Source organism: Pelobates fuscus, chromosome 12 (genome assembly GCF_036172605.1).
Source record: "Pelobates fuscus isolate aPelFus1 chromosome 12, aPelFus1.pri, whole genome shotgun sequence".
Taxonomy (NCBI): Eukaryota; Metazoa; Chordata; class Amphibia; order Anura; family Pelobatidae; genus Pelobates; species Pelobates fuscus.
The window spans coordinates 125,467,370-125,488,497 of record NC_086328.1 but is presented as its reverse complement, the minus strand read 5'-3'; the positions used below and the strand labels follow the sequence as shown (position 1 = coordinate 125,488,497).

General features: G+C 39.7%; 1 protein-coding gene across 2 annotated transcripts in view; it reads left to right on the top strand.

The window, feature by feature from the left end:
• Positions 1–21,128, top strand: part of LRP4 (LDL receptor related protein 4) — a 78,139-nt gene that overhangs the window by 26,216 nt on the left and 30,795 nt on the right. For both annotated transcript variants that reach the window (XM_063437680.1, XM_063437681.1), the window contains exons 2-11: positions 12,226–12,372; positions 12,653–12,769; positions 12,894–13,007; positions 14,733–14,849; positions 15,392–15,520; positions 15,720–15,839; positions 16,465–16,590; positions 16,929–17,054; positions 17,857–17,991; positions 18,586–18,711. In XM_063437680.1, coding sequence (XP_063293750.1) covers positions 12,226–12,372; positions 12,653–12,769; positions 12,894–13,007; positions 14,733–14,849; positions 15,392–15,520; positions 15,720–15,839; positions 16,465–16,590; positions 16,929–17,054; positions 17,857–17,991; positions 18,586–18,711 — 1,257 coding nt within the window. The remainder of the gene's footprint in view (positions 1–12,225; positions 12,373–12,652; positions 12,770–12,893; positions 13,008–14,732; positions 14,850–15,391; positions 15,521–15,719; positions 15,840–16,464; positions 16,591–16,928; positions 17,055–17,856; positions 17,992–18,585; positions 18,712–21,128) is intronic.

Below are 21,128 nucleotides of genomic sequence, written 5' to 3'. Positions count from 1 at the left end.
CCTCAATCCAGTCCAGTCCAACCATTGTACATTCATCCACTAATTATTATTGCTGCGCTATTACGCTGTCATATAGGCTCTGCCAATGTTCGCTACTCTGGAGAGGAATTTGTGATTATCAGACAGTGTGTCATGTTAAGCATTGCTGCTGCTTTTTTATTCATTTTAGCCCAGATTTTCTCAGCTAACATAGGTGAGTTTTGAAGTGTATTTTATGAGCTGGTGACCGGAGCGGAGATATGTATCTACTTGAAATAGTTGGTATTTATTTATTTGCTACATAGATCTGACAGGTAACGTTAAGTCAGAAAAAGGAATGTTTGGGCTCAGTTCAAGGCTATTGGCCTTGAATTCTACTTAAGTGACCATACTGCCCTTTGAGCTGTGGACTGTCATTCTGGTGTGTGTTTTCAAAGGGACACCATAACCACTGTAGATTATTGTAATGTTTTGTGATGCATAGAGTCTTATTGGAGTTTTTACTGAAGTCCCTAACGTATTGTCAAATCTTTTTTGTCTAGATTGACAGCAAAAAAAACAGGGTGGCATCTACGGCTCCCAAAATCTGTCTCTCTGCTGCCATTGAGATTTGGTGTAGCTATTGTACTTGGTTAACCAGTTAAATCTGGAGGCCAGTGATGGACTGTGATTAATAGGTGCAGCAGAGTCCAGTTATAGCTCCGCGCTCAAAGCACAGGACACACAAACGTCCACATTACTAAAATGGCAGGAGAGAGGATAGCTGTGTAGGTCAAGGAGAATACGTGAAAATAGTTTGACAAAAATCCAACATGCACCATAACTACTGCAACAAGTTCCAATGATTAAGGTGCTTAGAGTGTCAATTCATACCGTACAGATTACGTTTTTGATGAGCGTTCCTTTGCACAGGCATGGCCCCTCAATATATGGAAGATGTGGTGATTTGGTAAAATAAAAAGATTTGGAAAAATAGCCAGCAAGTGGATAATGACTGTAAAATTCTCTGCTATTTCAACACTCTCCCCTTTTTCTTTTACCCAACAGCCTGTTAAAGGGCATTCCCTCCGTCTCTTCCTCTTGGTACAAATGGAACATGTGGAATCACTGGGGTCATATTGTATCACAGAAACAAAATACCCTGGCACTGTTCCAAAGGATGGAGGGGGGCGAAACCCCCATAAACTTTGTCGTTTGTTTCTTTGCTTGAGGGGATTTTGTTAAATGTTAACTTTGTAATATTAGAAAAGTTCTGTGGGAAAATACATTTTTTTTTTTTTATTTCTTTATTTTATTTCAATTAAGTGTATTCTGCAGAACTAGTCACCACTAAAACCATTTTTCTAATTAATTTTACTGGAACGCACACTCCTATTTAACAGAGAACATCTTACTTCTGTTCTGACATATACGTACATAGAAACATCGAAATTTTACATTTTTGTAAAAGCCATAAGACTGATGTCATCTGCCTAGTCTATGTCAAAGGCCAGGCTTTATCCTTTATTTATTTTTCCTGCTCTGGATATCTGCGTGCCTGTCCCACGCTTTTTCAATGCTTCCTCTCTTCTGGTGTTTGCCACCTCTGCCGGAAGGCTAATCCATGTATCTGCATATTTTTTCTGACTTTTTTTTTTTTATTTATTTTTTTTTGTGTATCAATGTAATCCCACCATTTTTTCCTATATTTCCTACTGCCTAACTTCAGTAATGTACTCTTCTTGCCTAAGCTTCATTGATTCTGTACAAGATGTCCCGTCCCCCTCCTTCATAACCTTGCACCATGTATCACTCTATGCTGACACTTTATAATATAGAGTAGATGATGGACCATTTTGCTAGCTCATTTTATCCAGCATTTCCATGTCTCCAAAAGGTCACTAAAGGACATCGTCTTTCACCTACAACCGTAAATCTTGTTGTAGTCTTCGGCTAACCACTTGACCTCTTTGGCACCACCCTGCTAATTTCCCCAAAACTACAACACAAAAAAAGCCCCTTCTCCATTGTCTTATTGGTAACTTGCGTTATTTATTAGTGATGCACAAACATGCGCTCCCCTCCTTTCCCTGCTATATAATCTCTCCCCCCACTGCTGCTTTTCTCTGTCCCCCCCCCCCCCCCCCCCCCGCTGCGCATTGGGGCGAATCTTCATCTGCAGGGGATTGTGGGAATCTTTCAGTCCTCGCTCACCCCTGGAGCCAAATAATAAGCGGCTTCAGAAAGCGAACCCCAGGAGTCTGGCTCTGCTGGGCCGGGAACAGTAGGGGACTACTTGCCTTTATAAAGAAAACTTGCACAATCCCTGCTTATTCCCTAACACATAACTGCAGAGGGAGGGAGAGGGGAAACCTTTACCCCCCCACACACAGAGGAAAACAGAAACACTTTTCACTTTGTGTGTGTTGTGTGGAAATGTTGCCCCTGTTGCGTGTTTGTGTATGTGGGGTTATGTTGTGTTGTCCATATAGTATTCCTCTCTCTCTCTTTCTCACAATAGCTGTCCAGCACCTGCAGAGAGTTCACACAATGGATTCCCTTACAACCCTGCCTCTCGCTATGGCCCCCTGCTGGTTTTCCAGGACCCCAGCTTTTTGCTACAATAACTTGTCTGGGGACTGGCACTGGTTTCGGGCAAATATTTCCAAGTGTTTCCCTAATCATCCTTTTTAACACCGGAGGAGGCAAAGACTTTATTTTCCCCTGTGTCAATGCAGGCCCCTGCAATTTAATATTTCATTGTGTTCTTTATTTATTTATTTTTTTTAAACTTGGATAAATAAGAATGATTTAATGCTGTTACTACAATCAGTGACTGCAAATGTGCTGCTTAGCATTGTGTCTTCCAGTTCTGCATATTCACATTTAGCAACAAAGCCCTTTAGTGTATTTATCTGTCACTCTCCTCTGGCAGTAAAAGAGTCGTCCTGCATCTCTTGGAGAAGAAACAGCGGGTTGATATAAGCAGACATTTATATAATATCATTTATAACTAGATTTAAAAAACAAAAACCATTTATTAGAGATGGTAGACTATTGGGGGACTATAAGGTTAGCGGTGGAGCACATAAATCCTGTATCATGAATGTTTATTTTATTATAAAAATGGACGGCTAACTTTGTATTGGGGTCATGCTTTCCTAGACCAGAAGCTATGGATTAATGCGGGCATCACCCTAATATGCCACAGGGTAGCACCAGTCATGTCTTTGGGCAAAATCCTGACAGAGTGATTTGTAGAGGAGGTGGTGGATGCAGCTTTAAATGGATGCTCCAAGCATCAAACATAGTGCAGCTTATTGAATAGAGGGATGGAGAAGGATTCACCTGAGTTTTATTGATTTATTTTTCTCTCTAACTCTCTCTGGCATCATACCTATATAAGGTTAAACATTATTATAGTTAGTGGTACTAATCTCTAATGTCACAGATTTTCAAAAACACAAAACTAGAATTGGTTCAGACGGCAGTAGATAATTGGTATTCTAAATGCAAGACAGTCGGTTCTTACCCCCCCCCCCTTTTTTTTTATTCCCCTTATTCATCACATTCTATAGAAAACCTTTTTATTTTATTTTTTTGTAAATTTAATTTATTTTTGTTTAGAAAGCACTTAAATACACTACTGCTCTGTGCAGTTACACATTTTATGTGGAGGGGGCTAGTGTTGGTGGGGGGGCTCACTGTTCGAATAGTCTTCCGGCCATTGTACTGGTATGTTCCACCATCAAACCTGACCGCCTGTTTCATCGCACTTCCTTAATTGGTGGATTTGACCTGGGGTGCTTTGGCAGCAGTCAGGGTTATATATAGTGATGCATTGGAGATACCTAATCTAGAACGATTATTTAAAAGTGAATTTGAAGTTTTTGGCTGAAACTGAGCTGTCTTGAAGATGTTTTTCTAGTTCATATACCGTGGCCTACATTTTTAAATTCACTTTGAATTCCCAATAGTTTCGCTTTTAGTGACTTAACGCGGTCAGAGTTTCTGTTTGAAGTGTTCTAGTAACCTCTCGTGATTTGGAGAAGGAAGCAGATTAAAATTTCTGATGGTGAAATTATGGTATTTTCCTTCTTCAAACATCAGCAAACCAATGGTGGTGAGGTAAGCAATAAAAATAGAATTCTAGATCTTACTGAAAACACATACCAACGCGATGTGGGGTTAAAATCTCCCAAATAAGGGCCAGCTCAAACAGTTGCTGGCATTAACCCTTCCTGCACCAAAGTGTCATTATGAGACTGGTCAAGTATTGTCCTGATAGGTTGAGTGGCAGGAGATAATCTGTGGGGGTGTCAGATCGACCTTTTATGCCCCCCGTCCTACACAGTGTCTTTTGATCTTTCTAAATTTTACTACCCGACCCACTGCAAAGATAAATGATTTAACCCATTAAGGACCAAACTTCTGGAATAAAAGGGAATCATGACATGTCAGACATGCCATGTGTCCTTAAGGGGTTAAACTGATTTAAAAAATAAATAAAAAATACAATTAAAATATGTAATGTATAAAAATGTAAAATACTTTTTTCTTTATGCTAGAATTGACCATGTGTTTTGGATCCTGCAATTATTTATAAATTACCCTCTCCGTTTAGAAAGGGCATTGATGTTTGTACTGCAAGATATTTAAGTTTGTCAGTAGAGAGTTCTTGCATTAGACTGTTTATGATGTTGATTCGATTTTTATATTCAATTTGTCAAATGTATGCAATTAGCAGTCAAGCAATATTTTTTATAATCTATCAGAACTCCTTTTTAAAAATTCAGCTTTTTACTTTGAATGGGAGATGTGCAAAGTAACATCAATGAGAAGGCGCTGCCTTCATAATCCTTTTTATAATCTGATTTACCAGGGATGTAGTGGATCAAATACGTTTTTTGCTCTGTTTAATGCCTTGTTAATACAGACTGACACAATTTCAGTTATTTCAGATTATTAAATGATCGCATGCTTGCTAACGTTAAAAGCCACAAAAATAGTTTGGCTACTTTAAAAAAAAAATTTTAAAACCCTTTCTGGGCCAGGATTAGGCACATCCTTTTTTTTGTGTGGTCCCAAGGTTTTTCTCAAACCAAAAACTCCAAAACGTATTTATTATTTTTTTAAAAGATTTTTTACTTTTAACCCCTTAAGGACACAACTTCTGGAATAAAAGGGAATCATGACGGAATATTTCCGTCATGTGTCCGTTAAGAGGTTAATATTCGTCAAAGTGTTTGGCATGAGCACGCTCCTGCGTAAATTCTGCAATGATGAAATGTTGCGGTGTTTTCGTTTGTCTAAATCCCCCTTAACCCCAGTACTGCATACTTGCTCTGTACAAACATTTGCACTGATGACGGAAATCATTTTCTTAATATGATGTCACAAGCTGAGGGGGTGGGCTATGGATGCATCAAAAACCTCCACTCTTTCTTCAAAATGATTGAAAGCAGTTTGACCGAATCAAAACATGCACTCCTGGTACTAAAGTAAGCGTTGCGATGTTTGCATTGTCCCATTGAGACAATGATTGCAGTAACTTGTTAATTTGTAACACTCTAACTTGTTTTCTTTCATAATATTTTATGTTTTTTTTTTTTTTTTAAATGTACCTTTTTTTTTTGTACACATATGCAACGCTGTGGAATATGTTGACCTCTCCATAATAAAAGTAAAATGTAAAGTGTATAATACACTGCATTGCTGGCATGCGTACATTTTCAGTAATCGGTCTAGTGTCTGTTACTATATTAGAAATTGTACAAAGAGAAAACAATGTTTGTACTATAACAGCTTTGTAAGATTGTAAAGTATATCTTGCACCACTCTCCGCTAACCCAGCCCCTCAAAACTGTCAATAAGGCAGAGGGAATATTCTGGCCGCCAGATATAACTACTGTCCAACTTGTGTATGCGTAACCGAAAATATACCTTACTTGGATAATTTGAAAATTTTCACATATTTGACTTAAAATGTTATTTATCTTCACTTTAAATTCCGTTAATTGACACTACAGTGAATTGCCCTGGAAATCGTCAGCAGAATCCTAGGGAGTCACGGCTTTCCTTTGAAGTTTGGGAAGATTGGGAACTGTATCTTTGTGTATAAATGAATGAATCGGCTCAACCAGCATGTGTATCTTAACAGATGTCCTTGTCTCTGATCCACATCCCTCTTTCTAATCCCGTGCTGTGTCCATCTTTTCTGCAGGCTCAGAATGAGTGTAGCTCAGAGCTGCACGGCAATAAAACTCCCAGTAATGTGCTTTTCAATAACTTGCCCTTGTTCCTTTTCAGTTACATAAAAAATTGGTTGATCATAAAGTCACACACAAATTCCTGAAATACCGGTAGTTCTTCCACACAGCCACTTTCCTTCAAATAGAAGTGTCCCTCTTTTGGCCGTTTGAATTGTTGGAAGGTATGATTACACAGACGATGCACGGTCTGAGCAGTTATACTAATGCTTATTTGCCTTTTTATCTTTTCGAACTTTGATTATTTTTTTGTTCTTAAATATTCTTTATTTTTTATTTGCTTGAATTTTTTTTTTTTTTGTGCATTTTTGTTCTTTAAGCTGCATGTTGTTGTCATAGTTGTTTACCTGATCTCCGTGTGTGTCTATGTTTTGTTATTTGGCTAGAAGAGTTCTAATGGACAAACCCCCACCATATGTTTTGTGCGTCTAGATGGCAATTTTCTGACGACCCAGCCTCATGCAAACTACAAACATTATTCAAACGGACAGATAAGTTCGTGAAGGGCCTGCTTGGATTTCTTAACAGGAGAAGCACCAGAGAATAGGAAAGCCAGGTCCATATTTGTAAAGAACTACTCTGGGTCTGTGTTCTAAAACTGCAGCAATCGCCATGGAAACCAATGTTCCTCTCTTAGAACTTTGCACCATAGTTTTTTTTTTTATTACATAAATGGCCCCTAGACTTTGATAGCAGATAAGAGCCAAGTAGGCCAGTACTCCCATCTAAAACCACAGTCTTTTTTATTTTATTACCTGCTCAAAAAAGGCTCTTATTTAACAGGTATTGATCTGTCTGTGCGTTTTTTGTAAAGATTGTGTATGTGTCCCTTGTGTTTTAATCCTAATTCACCCTTGGTACAATTTAAATGAGAGGTGGGATGTAGAAACCGTATTCTATAATTAGAATTCTAAAACAGAAGAGGAGTGATTGAAAAATAACACAAATCAGATGTTTACAAACAACACTTTGATCTCCCAGTAGAGTCTTCCTCAGATCTCATGTTTTCAATGCTGGCTGGAAGCAGCCCATTCATTAAATGTCAGCACCTGTTTTTTTTTTTTTTTTTTTTGGTTTAGTTTTTTCTCTCAAGCTAAATTGTTTGACTTTGTTTTGTATTGTTTTGTCAGAGTACTCTGCATACATTAATCCAATTTATATTGTCTATGAGAAAAAATAAATCTATCCTGCAGACCTTATAAAATGTAACGCACCATGAAAGTTTGCCTTCTTTTAGATCCCACCACCATTAAGATACTGCTTTATCTTGCAGTGTCAATAATTAACCCCGTGTGATCTTCACGACTGTTTCTCTTCCCTTCCCTGTCACTGCTGGATAGGCTTCAGGAAAACAGACTATAAAAGGGTCATTGTCCTCCCAAACAATGCACAATTGTGTGCGTGGGGGGGGGGGGGGGGGGGGGGAGGAGAGGGGGGGAGGGGGCGCTCTCCGTAATAAGGGGGTGAAGGAATTGGGAGTACATGGGTAAGGGAAATAGGTCATTTGGAGCATTATTGCGTGTGTAGGGCAGTGAAGACTAACCTTGAAACCCCAGAATTTATGAGCTATGATGCTCAGTCACCCTTAATCGCTATGGGGGATGGGGTTGTTCTATGCTCTAAAGAAGATAGAAAAATGCAATACTTTTAGGGATTCTGGTACCTTAATGGAGTTAGTGTAGTGGGTGTAAGTTGAATGGGTTTCTGCCCATTGCAAAAAATGCCTACTCTGGAGCTTCGGGTTGAGCCATATGGATGCGCAAGAAAGATTGGCTTTGAATGGATCTTTGAGCGCATACTCTCCAACATCCTGCAGTTAGTAACTCTCCCCGGTGGTTAAAAGTATCTAAAGTAATAACATTGTATATTGTGATTTAATGCTTCACTGGTATAACCTGGCAGGAGGTGTGCCTAAAGCGTGTCAGCCTGGCAAACTGCTTTACCAAACAAGTAACCGACAGTGCCAAAAATTGACTCATTCTCATTCTCTCAAAGTGAGACCGTAATCCTGAATCCGGACTGTCCTACAAGATCAAGGAGTGTTGACAGATTTAGTGTGTGTGCAACTAGCCAGGGGGGAAATACACACTTCCAATAAAGCAATCCGTAATTTTACGTAACAACGGCAGATATTGGCCACAGAACAAATACCCAGTGCTGGTATACTCCTACTGTGTTTATATTTATTCGTACACACTTGTGCAAAAGTAATGGAAACCTGTAGATATTGATAAGAAATAACATGCCGGCCCATCTTGCCGGCCCATTGTGATAAGCAACATGCAACACATTCGTGAATTCCTTCGCTGGAGGATTCTTCCAGGACTCTGCTACCATTTCCGTAATGCAGCATTTTATAGCTGTTTGATTACTTTAGGGTTACAAACTCTTGTTCAACTGTGAATAGTGAGTTAGTCACTCTATTTGTTAGTCTGTGATTGGCTGAAGATAATAGGATAGCTTTTTATGTGTACCCGTTCTAGTAAAGGGCATTTGCCAAGTACAGCGTCTCTGGTTAACTATTCTGATCGTACTACGTGCCTCTCTGATTAAAGATATTGTTCTAAGTGACTGTGAACACTTGGGCCATGTTGCCAAAGTTTCTGTCCTTTCTATTATACTGTCATATGCTCCTTTTTTGTGTGTATACAAATGGCTAATTGCCTCCTCTTACTTTTCAAATGTTTGTATGTTGTAATATATTAAATCTTTTAAAAAAAATTTTTTATTGGGTTTATGATGCACTCATTGTACGTGATCGTGAAGTATGTAGGAGCTCTATAAATAGTAACTACCTCCAATAGTTGTTCTTTGGTAGTAATATGATAACAAAAGGAATTTTTGTGCAGCAAGATACTGAAATACGGCTAGTGTTTCAAACATTAAAGAGACACTATAGTCACCAAAACAACTTTAGCCTAATGAAGCAGTTTTGGTGTATAGATCATGCCCCTGCAGTCTCACTGCTCAATTCCCTGTCATTTAGGCGTTAAACGTTGTTTATACAGCCCTAGTCACACCTCCCTGCAGGTGACTTACACATCCTTTCTAAACACTTCCTGTAAAGAGTTGTCTTATGTTTACACTTTCTTTATTTGAAATATTGTTTAGCTTAGAATGTCTTGTCTCCTGCTCTGTTAATAGCTTGCTAGACCTTGCCGGAGCCTCCTGTGTGTGGTGAAAGTTTAATTTACAGAGCAGGAGATAAAAACCTTCAAAGTGAGTTACATCTGTTTGAAAGTGAAACCAGTTTTTTTTTTTCATGCAGGCTCTGTCAGTCACAGCCAGGGAAGGTGTGGCTAGGGCTGCATAAACAGAAACAAAGTGCTTTAACTCCTAAATGGCAGAGAATTGAGCAGTGAAACTTCAGAGACATGATCTATACACTAAAACTGGCTTATTAAGAAAGTTGTTCTGGTGACTATAGTGTCCCTTTAATCACATGATCATCCTGCGTCTAGGTGCAGTACTTTCCCTAAATCATTTGCGTTCTTTACAAAAGTGGGAATTTCAATTTTATAGGCCACAATAGCAGTGGAAGCCTAAATGGAGGCTAAATGTTGAATTAATTTGGAATTCCTGACAACTCACACTATGGTGAACAACCGGGTATGGTAGTTTGAAGTTCAGTTTTTGAGTGTTTATTACTGATGTTGCACTGATCACTAACCAACCATCTTGTGTGTAAACTACAATTCCCAAGATGTCCGTTTAAGGTTGGCTAAGCATCAAGGGTAATTTTAGTCCAATACAGACAATAGCTCTGACGTTCTACCTGCTGTGGCTAACAGACAGAAGCAATGTCTGCTGAGCTTTATCTATCTGATTTTAATCTCTAAGAAATCTCTAATCTCGCACATCTTTTTTGGAGGTCTCATTTCTGGCTAATTGTTTGTATCACCGTGCTCTGCAGTGAGTTACATTGCTCACCGATGTTATCATGGGGATCTGCCTTTAACCACAGGGCAGGGTATGTCTGAATACAATGAAATGTACTGTCTGCGTTTGCCCTCTTAGATCATGGCAGCTCTGGTATTAATTGAACTTTTCCGGTTTATTGTTTTGATAGCTGGACTGGCATATAAGGGTTAGCAGTTGGTCATGCACATATAATCCCAGTGTTACGTTACCTTTAACAATGACAATGATGTTAATGTCTAAAGCAAGGTTATGTAAAACCAGAGATGAAAGAACAGTCTCTTATAAAAAAAACCACACAAAACAAAAAAAATAAAATTGTTCTGCAGTTTTAACACCCTCTCAAGATTCTAATTATTAGCAACCTGCTTTCTTATTTCTTATTGATAGGTCTCTCTGTAGCTATCAAATTAGTCGGATTTGAAAACATATAAATGCAAAGCAGTTTGCCCAAGAATTGGGACGAGGAAACGATGCAAAACGTATGCTTACCAATAATGTGGTTTTATTTGTTTAACCCCTAATAGTTATTAACTTATGTGCAGCTGTAGCGAAACTGCGAGGCGCTCCGTGTAAAAACGCAGGGAGGTTTAATTTTGCTAAACCGTAAGAATTAGGATGAATTGTAAAATTTTAGCCCAACAAGCGTGGATTCAGAATTACCTTTCCAATTACGCTACAGTCGGCTTGGATCTTTAATTAATTTATTTTTTTTGCCTAATTTTTCATTACAGTTTGCAGTTCACTGCAATTCAGTTTAGTGAAAAACAAAGCTTGTCTTCAGTTTAGAAGCTGTCACCTAGTAATGATTGATGGCGCAGGAAATGCATGATCTGTATAAATGTAAACTAAATGACCTGACGTAGCGATGAGCTAAGTACATCTGGTACAGCGTGATCGCGGACTGCTGTCTGCCCTTGACCGATTTCTGTCTCTGATGAATGTCTTTTTATTAAATTTCCCACCATAATAAAATCACTAATATGGTCGTCTTTTATCTTTTGTCTGTCCATGCTGCTATATTGACCGTTTGTATGTTTGGTGTTTGATGCAACCGTTTACAGATCTATGGTTGGGGGAGTGGGGGGGAAATGTATTCATGAATGTGTCTAGATGTTGTATAAGCAACACATTCGTAATATTGTTGTTTGTACACCTCTCTTTCATACGGAGCAATTCATAGTCACATTCTATTGGTTACAATGAACTTTCCCCAGAATTCCACCAACAGATCTCCATTGGAGTATAGGGAATCGAGATTATCCAATTCATGGTTTTGTATTGCTTTAATTGGTGTGTTTACCAATATCTTCCAAGTGTCCCTTATTTGAAAGGCAGTCCCTATTTTTGGTCCATATCCATCTGTCCCTTCTTTCTGTCCTAATATTTATTTATTTATTTATTTTTCTTGTTGGTGTCTGTATAACAGAGCTCCACAGCAATTATACTCCCAGTAATGTGTCTGAATGTATAATAGAGCTCCACAGCAATAATACTCCCAGTAATGTGTCTGAGTGTATAACAGAGCACCACGGCAATAATACTCCCAGTAATGTCTGAGTGTATAACAGAGCACCACGGCAATAATACTCCCAGTAATGTATCTGAGTGTATAACAGAGATCCATAGTAATAATACTCCCAGTAATGTGTCTGAGTGTATAACAGAACTTCACAGCAATAATACTCCCAGTAATGTGTCTGAGTGTATAACAGAGCTCCACAGCAATACTACTCCCAGTAATGTGTCTTTAAACTACAATAAATGTGTTTTGAAATCAGCCTGTGTAAATAAGATACATGGTTTTTGTTATAAATTACTTTTTTTTTTTTTTTGTAAGCTGGGAAAGACATTGTGTTTCTGTGTAATATAGGGACAATTCTAAAAAAAAAAAATCATGCAATCTCCATGGAAACAAATAGTATTAAAAGGAACCGTACTTGATTGCTCCATGCTTAAAACTTTGTCCTAATTTTCTTACAGCAAAACATTTTATTACTCCCCCCCCCTCCCCCCACATACACACACTGTTTTAATCTGCAGATTGTACAATACTAATCTTATTTTTAATTGTTTCCAGGGTTGCGATGCAGTTCTGAGTGTTCCTGTGGACGCAATCACTTTACCTGTGCTGTCAGCGCCTTTGGAGAGTGTACGTGTATCCCAGCGCAGTGGCAGTGTGACGGAGACAATGACTGTGGAGATCACAGTGACGAAGATGGTTGCAGTAAGTTACCCCACACAGAATGCGTCAAACTGTAGTTCATTCATATCAATACAAGGGGGATGTGTTTCATGGCACCTGGTTGTGTAGCGAGAAAACGTTACTGACTGGTACAAATACATGTGATTTTATAACGGGGATATCTGTGCAAAGGTTTCAGGTGTACAAAGTGTGCATGTGTCAGTATATGTGTTTTACTGAATGGCCTGATCTGTTTTACTGAATGGCCTGATCTGATGTGGACTATACAATATATCTTTGGTTTCCAATTTTTTTTTTTTAGTGTTGCCTACCTGTTCCCCACTGGATTTTCACTGCGATAACGGAAAATGTATCCGTCGTTCGTGGGTGTGCGATGGTGACAATGACTGCGAGGATGACTCTGACGAACAGGACTGCCGTAAGTTTGGCATCCTGGGTGGGCCTTTTATGCCACAGGATAAACGCTGATTCAGGTTACTACCACCCCTCGACCCAGGGAAAGCTGCTTTTTGATTTTGGTTATACGTGCTCTTTTTTTACAGCGCCGCGAGAATGTGAGGAAGACGAATTCTCATGTCAAAATGGTTACTGTATCCGCAGCCTGTGGCACTGTGACGGGGACAATGACTGTGGTGATAACAGTGACGAGCAGTGTGGTGAGTTCCTTTCATTCATTATAACAGCCTGCGTGTAATAATGCCAACATGCTGTTAGTACCATCCCTATTGTTTCAATCGCTAAACCCACTCCAAGCAGATTATTCTAACTTTTCGATCTGTGTCCTCTCTGCCGTGTTTTTCTCTAACACCTGAAGGGGCATTGTACTCGTGTGATGGGTATAGGCTAGTTATGCCATTTTTTTTTTCTGCCCTCAACCTTCAGGTTTTTAGCATTCATTAATGTTGCCTTCTTAGACGACCCTTCATGCGCAGTCTTCCCATCGTACCTTGTTTCCAGAAGTTACACTATTACAAAGTAATCAATGTTGAAGACTCCGGTCTGTCAAACTCAATCTTCCACCCCAACTGTTAAGAGATTTCTAAGTGTGCCACAAAAAGAGGGGGGAAATTCTTCGATTCCATGATGGCAATTAATAAAAAAAATAAAAATTTTTTTTTTTTTTTTTTTTTTACATCCACAAACTCTTCCCACTCATATTCAGTATTATATCTTGTTTTGATTTTCAAAAAAAGCAGCCAGAGCTTTTTAGAACTTACAAGTACTACTGCACAGGAGTTTAATGGACAAACTACAACTCCCATAAACCACTGTTAACAGGATACTCTCCAGCTACACATTATAATAAGCTTCAGTCACTTCCTGGTTTGGTGAAAATCCTGCACAGCCTGGAGTTTTACAGGGATAATAGATTTTTATTTTGTTTTAAATTGATTTTATATTTAATGGTTTTTGGTATTTATGCACTCCCTATGTAATGCATGAAAATGAATGCGTCAAATCCAGCGTTGTGCTGAATTATGGTAAACTGAAAGTGGGAAAAAATCAGACTAAAATAGTCAAGATAAGACATTAGAGTGCTTATTCACAAACCAAATGTCACTCTCTCTATATAAAAAGAGTGCTAAAATGAGAGTGCACCATATAATATTTATAAACCTAATAATAAGTGTAGTAATTTGTTTGATGCATTTGTAAAATGGTCACGCTGTGAATAGGGCTTTATTGGAGAATATCTTCCAAGTCCTCAATTCTGCCTGTATTTTGCAGTTTGGTTTTCAACGCTCTGTATTCACATTTTGTGAAGTAACAATCGGAGCAGTGATTATTAACATGTATGTGAACAAAAGGTTGACTCAGCATCATGGGATATGCAGTCCTTAAAACACTGCTGTTCCAATGCTATTTATACTCTTAATAATTAGTTTATTTAGGTTGTGATGGTTTTAAACTAGTTTTTATCTACTTTAGAGACACGAAGTGCACCCAGACCACGTCACCTGTGTGCAACTCTTCCTGTCTTATGTAAAACCTTGCCATTCTGTAGGAAATGACAGGAACACGGCGACTAGAGGCATTTTCATGGTTATAATAGAGTTGGAACTCCATTATAGATCAGTTTGGTTGGCATGCAGCGTTTTTTCTGTGCATGCGCTATAGTCTGCCAATGCTACCCTGTGGGTAAGCGTTGGATTGGCTGAGATTGTCAACACAGAGACAAATACGGAGAGCCGCTACACGGCGAAGGTTGAAGGGAAGCCTGGGAAAAGTTGGGCTGTGAAGAGTATATGAGAAAAATAAAAAATAAAATAACGTTTTTGTGAGCAGCTGTCACTTTGAACAAATATAAAAACTTTTGATAGGGAAGATTTTTATAATTAATGCTCGTGTCTTCTTGTTTCATATATTTCGGAACTCCCCAGACATGAGGAAATGTTCAGAGAAAGAGTTTGGCTGCGCTGATGGGAGTTGCATTGCGGAGCACTGGTTCTGTGATGGAGATACAGACTGCAAGGACGGTTCTGATGAGGAGTCCTGCCGTGAGTAAACCTACTAACTCGTAATACAGAGTCTTATCTGAGATTGGAGCACAGAGAGTGGCTTTCGGTAAACACTCTGAAGTCTGCGCTCCTCTTTCAGCATTAGAGGTGCAGGGAGCTGGCCAGTAGTCATAAGTTTTGGGGGAGCAGCACATTGTGGCCCCTATAGGGATTTGAAATAAGAAAACAATATCATAATAATTAGCATCCATATTGCGCCTTTCTCCCAGTGGGACTCAAAGCGCTTTTCAGCGCACGCTCTCGGAATTAACCAAATCGGCAGCTGAATAGTAAGAGATGTTATTACTCACCAATTGATGGTACTCATTTTATCGACTTCGGAAGGATGAAGGGCTGAGTTGACCCTTCCGGGTTTCAAACCTGTGACCTTGCATTTTTGGACACACTTTGTAGTCAGGGAATTTACCAACTTATAGATTGGTTTTTCAAGTTGATTACTTTTACCTTAAATGTGAAATTTACTTTAAATTGACAATAATTCTCACTCTAGCAAATAACTCTGCCTTTCTTACCCATCGCAGCCTCTGACGTCCCAGCCCCGAGCTGCAGTGTGGAGGAGTTTCAGTGCGCTTACGGTCGCTGCATTCTAGACATTTACCACTGCGATGGTGACGATGATTGCGGAGACTGGTCTGATGAGTCCGATTGCTGTAAGTACAATTATCACCCCTGTTCTGAGGCTCTGATTTAATGAGCTTTGCAATCTCTCCTACTTGTGCCACTCTTTCTGGTAGGCTCTTTTCCCTATCCATAACCAAACTATATCGTAGCATTACTCTCTCTAACTTTAATTACCTTTTTCCTCACTCACCTTTACCTCTTCTGGTTCATCCACTTGCTTTCATTTAGCCTCCCACCAACCCTGCCGTTCAGGAGAATTCATGTGCAACAGTGGCCTGTGTATTAATTCCGGCTGGCGCTGCGATGGAGACTCCGACTGCGATGACCAATCAGACGAGAGAAATTGCAGTGAGTGCTACCGACAGAGGCCTTTTCTGGGGTTAAATTCTAAACATTTCTAATTCACTCCATTTTTAGAACGTTGCACTGGAATTGCTCTATATATCACAAACCCTTATCAATCCTTCCCAACGCGCCTATTATAATGCAAGGGCTTGTATTTAGATAGTTTATGTTGAATAATCATTAATTTAGAAACCATATAAGATGTATTAAACCTGCATTTGCTGTAAATACACATTATGCTCAGGTAATTCCAGGGTAGCGATGTCTAAATTTTATCACTCCAGTGGTTTTTGATTAACACCACCTTTGATGCAGGTTGGCCTAACGTTATGGAAAACTTTAATGACTGGGGTTCTAGACTGTGCAGATGAGCTTCTGGCTATGCAAAGCTTTTGATAACAATTTTAAAATTCGAATAGTAGTAGCCAAAACACCTTGTAGCCTTTTATGCTTTTGACATGACCAGTTCCATCTCTGATCCATTTTTAGGGCTGTGTGCAGAACAAGTTACACTCAGACATACGTATTCACAGTTCCTGACGGTTATTGAATTGCCTTTACTTGCTTCCAACTCCTATAAAGGAAATATTAGCCTAATGTGAGGTCATCTTGTGTTTTGTGTACCTAGCAACCTCTGCCTGTAACTCGGACCAGTTCCGCTGCGCATCGGGGCGCTGTGTACGACTGTCGTGGAGATGCGATGGGGAGGACGACTGTTCAGATAACAGTGACGAGATGGGCTGTGAAAAAACCGGTGAGATGGTGTCAGAGTGCCTCAAATGTCTGATAGTCTGAGTGCAGGAGAGGAAACCTGATGGGAGACATTGAATGGAAATTTCAATAGTTTAACAATAATTCTCACTATTCTCTATAAGGCAGTAGATGAAAAGTCGTGAAATTCACAATCTGTTGAACTGACGCCTGATTGTGTATCATTCTGTAAACTGATACAGAATTCTACACTCTTATGTCTTCTAATGACTGGGTGCATCACGATATACCCCGTTGGTTACTGCCAGTCCTTGTCTCCGGGGGTTTAATATATTGTATCTGTGAAAGCCATTACCTTTCCCTACATGTCGTCCCCTGCAGGTACCCCCCAGTGCGCTCAGGATCAGTTTCAGTGCAGCAACGGACGTTGTATTGGGCAAAGGAAGCTCTGTAATGGAGTTAATGACTGTGGGGACAGCAGCGATGAAAGCCCGCATCAAAACTGCAGTGAGTGTCACCGTCTCTGTGTGCCCGAAAAACTGAATGTGGACACAGTTGGAGATCTAGAAATGAAGTCTTTCTTTCTCTCCGTCCTTCTTTGTTTCTCTGTACAGCATATTCATCAACCTGTCTCCAGCTATTTACTTCTAAAACTCTATGGAATAATTTAGGATGTGGATAGTTGTTTAATTTTTTTATTTTAATTTTTTTTCTTTTAACCAAAAAGTGAAAATTGCTGGATTGGAAAAATTCTCTAAGTCAGCAATGTTTTCATTTTGCCTTCTTTAGCCAAAATTTTAAACTCTGCTTAGAATTTCTGAGAATTCACACTTTAGTGAATATGCCCTTTATTTTTTTTTTTTTTTATTAAAAAGTGTTTTTTTTTTTGTTTTGTTTTTTAGGGTCTTACTCCGCAATCTTGCAGCCACAGCTAGATATTCTGAGAATCTTTGATTTATTTTTTTTCCTATACAAAATATAACTATTTTAAAGTAAAAATGCCGCTACTAACATTTAGGAACATTCTAAGCGCTAGAGGAGTTACAGAGAATTCTAAGAGCTAGAGTCACAGCTTGGATATTTTAGCCTACAAGTCCGATGTCAATATGCTTGAATTCAGAGTTTCGGCAACGTATTTAGTTTTATGGCTACATCTAAAAACCTTTTCTTTTAAAGTTTTGTTTTCTTGTTGATAAGAGCAGGTGATTAATAGTTGACAACTCTAACTATGTAAAACGTTGTTTTATTTGTGGGAAAAGAAACTGTAGGTGCCTTTTCTTTTCATATTTTTTTTTTCTGATCCATATAGGACCTCGCACAGGAGAAGAGAATTGTAATCACCAGAATGGGGGATGTGCACAGAAGTGTCAGACCGTGCGTGGATTGGTGCAATGCACATGTCAGACGGGATACAAGTTAATGGAGGATGGGCGATCTTGCCAGGGTGAGCGGCTCTAAGATGCCAATCTTTCAAACATCTGGAGTTGTGTTCTAGAGCATCAGTTTGCATACCAGCCCTAATTCCCTTCCAGCAGTTCTGGATTTTAGGGATTTATCAATTTTTCTTCTCTTTGGAGATTATTAAAATCTGATAAGGATGCTTATCGAATAAGTAGAATAAATACCTCTGCAACGCAAGGATCATTTTGTATTTTTTTTTTACCCTTTTTTTGGTTAAGAAGTTGTCGGCTCTACCTTTGATGCCGAGTTAAGAAGTCGCTTAAAACTGACCCCAATGTTGTAGAGTTGTTTATTCTGCTTACTGGAAGTGTGGAACCACGAGACTGACCCCAATTTAGCACACATGGAGCTGTAATGAGTGCCTGTACCGTATCACAGCCTATTCCCACAGTCATTACCAGGTAGTTCATGAAATATCACAATAACCCTTTAACTTTGAATTCCATGCTATTATGAGATGTGTGCCAAACACTCAGTATCGTGACCTCTTCTGAAGTGGTTGAAGAGTTTTACTTTATTTTGGGAAGACATGTGCTTACTGGAGATGCATTGTCAGACTCTCATTCTGTTCTCCTAGATGTGAATGAGTGTGCGGAGGAAGGCTACTGTAGCCAGGGATGCAGTAATTCGGAGGGAGGCTTCCAGTGTTGGTGTGAAGCAGGATACCAACTCCGACCAGATAAACGCAGCTGCAAAGCACTCGGTAAAAAAACAAAAACGCAAGACATGTTTGCTGTCCCTTGTGTGTAAATTGTGACGTTTTATGAGGAATTGATGAACAGTGACTTGCTTGGTGACAATTCAATGGCCGTACGTCCACTTAAAAAGAGCACATTAGGGAAACTTTATTTATATGTGTAAAGGCTAGGGGAAAGGCCTGTTTGTAATTGTAAATCTCCTGGAAATGTGCGTTGTAAAACGGTGATTGCCGTTAGCACAACACTCCGTCTCTCATACTAAGATTTTAAATATCGTGTAATTTTGTGATTGACTGAAAACACAGGCAGGGTGATTTACTTATTACTGAATTGTAAAGAATTTAAATTAGACGTCCCGTTTAAGGCTAAAATAGTCTGTTTATTATTATGATTGATATTTATAGAGCGCCAACGTCCGCAGCGCTTTACAATCTTATGAAAGGGGGGAAATTTAACAATAAACGAGACAATTACAAAATGATACAGTAACAATAGGTAGCCGGGGACCCTGCTCAGCTTACAGACTAGTTTATGACCGCTCTCTGGCTAACTCTAGTCACAGCTTGGCTAGATAACCCTCGATGTCGTCATTAAGATATATTCCATTCAGAGTTAGGAACCTTTTAGAACGCTTTGACTTCTTGCCTGTTGTCCGCTCCCTGAGTCCACTACTTCCTATTGAAGTAGCTGCCCTGGGCCGAGTCCTGAAATATAGGGCTGGCTCATTGGCTGTGAGTTTCAGCTGATGGCTGTCAGCCAATGAGCGAAGTCCTGCACTGCTGGTCTTGGCTTAGATAGAGCGCTTTTTTTATCTCCGCACAGGAGGTAGTGGAGGCGGGAGTGGCTTCCTCCATGATTAACGAACGTCCATCCTGCACCATATGAATTCCACACAGTGCTGGGCAGAACTTGTCACTTACAATCTATCCTCTTTTAGAAGGGATGGGAGTGTAGGGAACATGGTGGATTTGGGAGAACTAACTGTGTGTAACCTTAAAACATAACAAGCATGTCACATAATTCTGCCACATGTATCAATCATATATAAAATATCTACTTGTTCATATCAATCATAGCTAGTGCTCTCTCATGCTCTCTCTGTCGCTATCTCTATCTAACTCTCTCTGTCGCTATCTCTATCCAACTCTCTCTGTCGCTATCTCTATCTAACTCTCTCTGTCGCTATCTCTATCTAACTCTCTCTGTCGCTATCTCTATCTAACTCTCTCTGTCGCTATCTCTATCTAACTCTCTCTGTCGCTATCTCTATCTAACTCTCTCTGTCGCTATCTCTATCTAACTCTCTCTGTCGCTATCTCTATCTAACTCTCTCTGTCGCTATCTCTATCTAACTCTCTCTGTCGCTATCTCTATCTAACTCTCTCTGTCGCTATCTCTATCTAACTCTCTCTGTCGCTATCTCTATCTAACTCTCTCTGTCGCTATCTCTATCTAACTCTCTCTGTCGCTATCTCTATCTAACTCTCTCTGTCGCTATCTCTATCTAACTCTCTCTGTCGCTATCTCTATCTAACTCTCTCTGTCGCTATCTCTATCTAACTCTCTCTGTCGCTATCTCTATCTAACTCTCTCTGTCGCTATCTCTATCTAACTCTCTCTGTCGCTATCTCTATCTAACTCTCTCTGTCGCTATCTCTATCTAACTCTCTCTGTCGCTATCTCTATCTAACTCTCTCTGTCGCTATCTCTATCTAACTCTCTCTGTCGCTATCTCTATCTAACTCTCTCTGTCGCTATCTCTATCTAACTCTCTCTGTCGCTATCTAACTCTGCCTGTCTCTGTCGCTATCTCTATCTAACTCTGCCTGTCGCTGTCGCTATCTCTATCTAACTCTGCCTGTCTCTGTCGCTATCTCTATCTAACTCTGCCTGTCTCTGTCGCTATCTCTATCTAACTCTGCCTGTCTCTGTCGCTATCTCTATCTAACTCTGCCTGTCTCTGTCGCTGTCTCTGTCTAACTCTGTCTGTCTCTGTCGCTGTCTCTGTCTAACTCTGTCGCTGTCTCTGTCCAACTCTGTCTGTGTCTCTCTCTCTCTCTGTCTAACTCTGTCTGTCTCTGTCGCTATCTCTCTCTATCGAACTCTGTCTGTCTCTGTCGCTATCTCTCTCTCTATCGAACTCTGTCTGTCTCTGTCGCTTTCTCTATCTGTCTCTCTGTCGCTATCTCTGTCTAACTCTGTCTGTCTCTGTCGCTGTCTCTGTCTAACTCTGTCTGTCTCTGTCGCTGTCTCTGTCTAACTCTGTCTGTCTCTGTCGCTGTCTCTGTCTAACTCTGTCTGTCTCTGTCGCTGTCTCTGTCTAACTCTGTCTGTCTCTGTCGCTGTCTCTGTCTAACTCTGTCTGTCTCTGTCGCTGTCTCTCTCTCTCTCTCTATCGAACTCTGTCTGTCTCGCTCTCTCG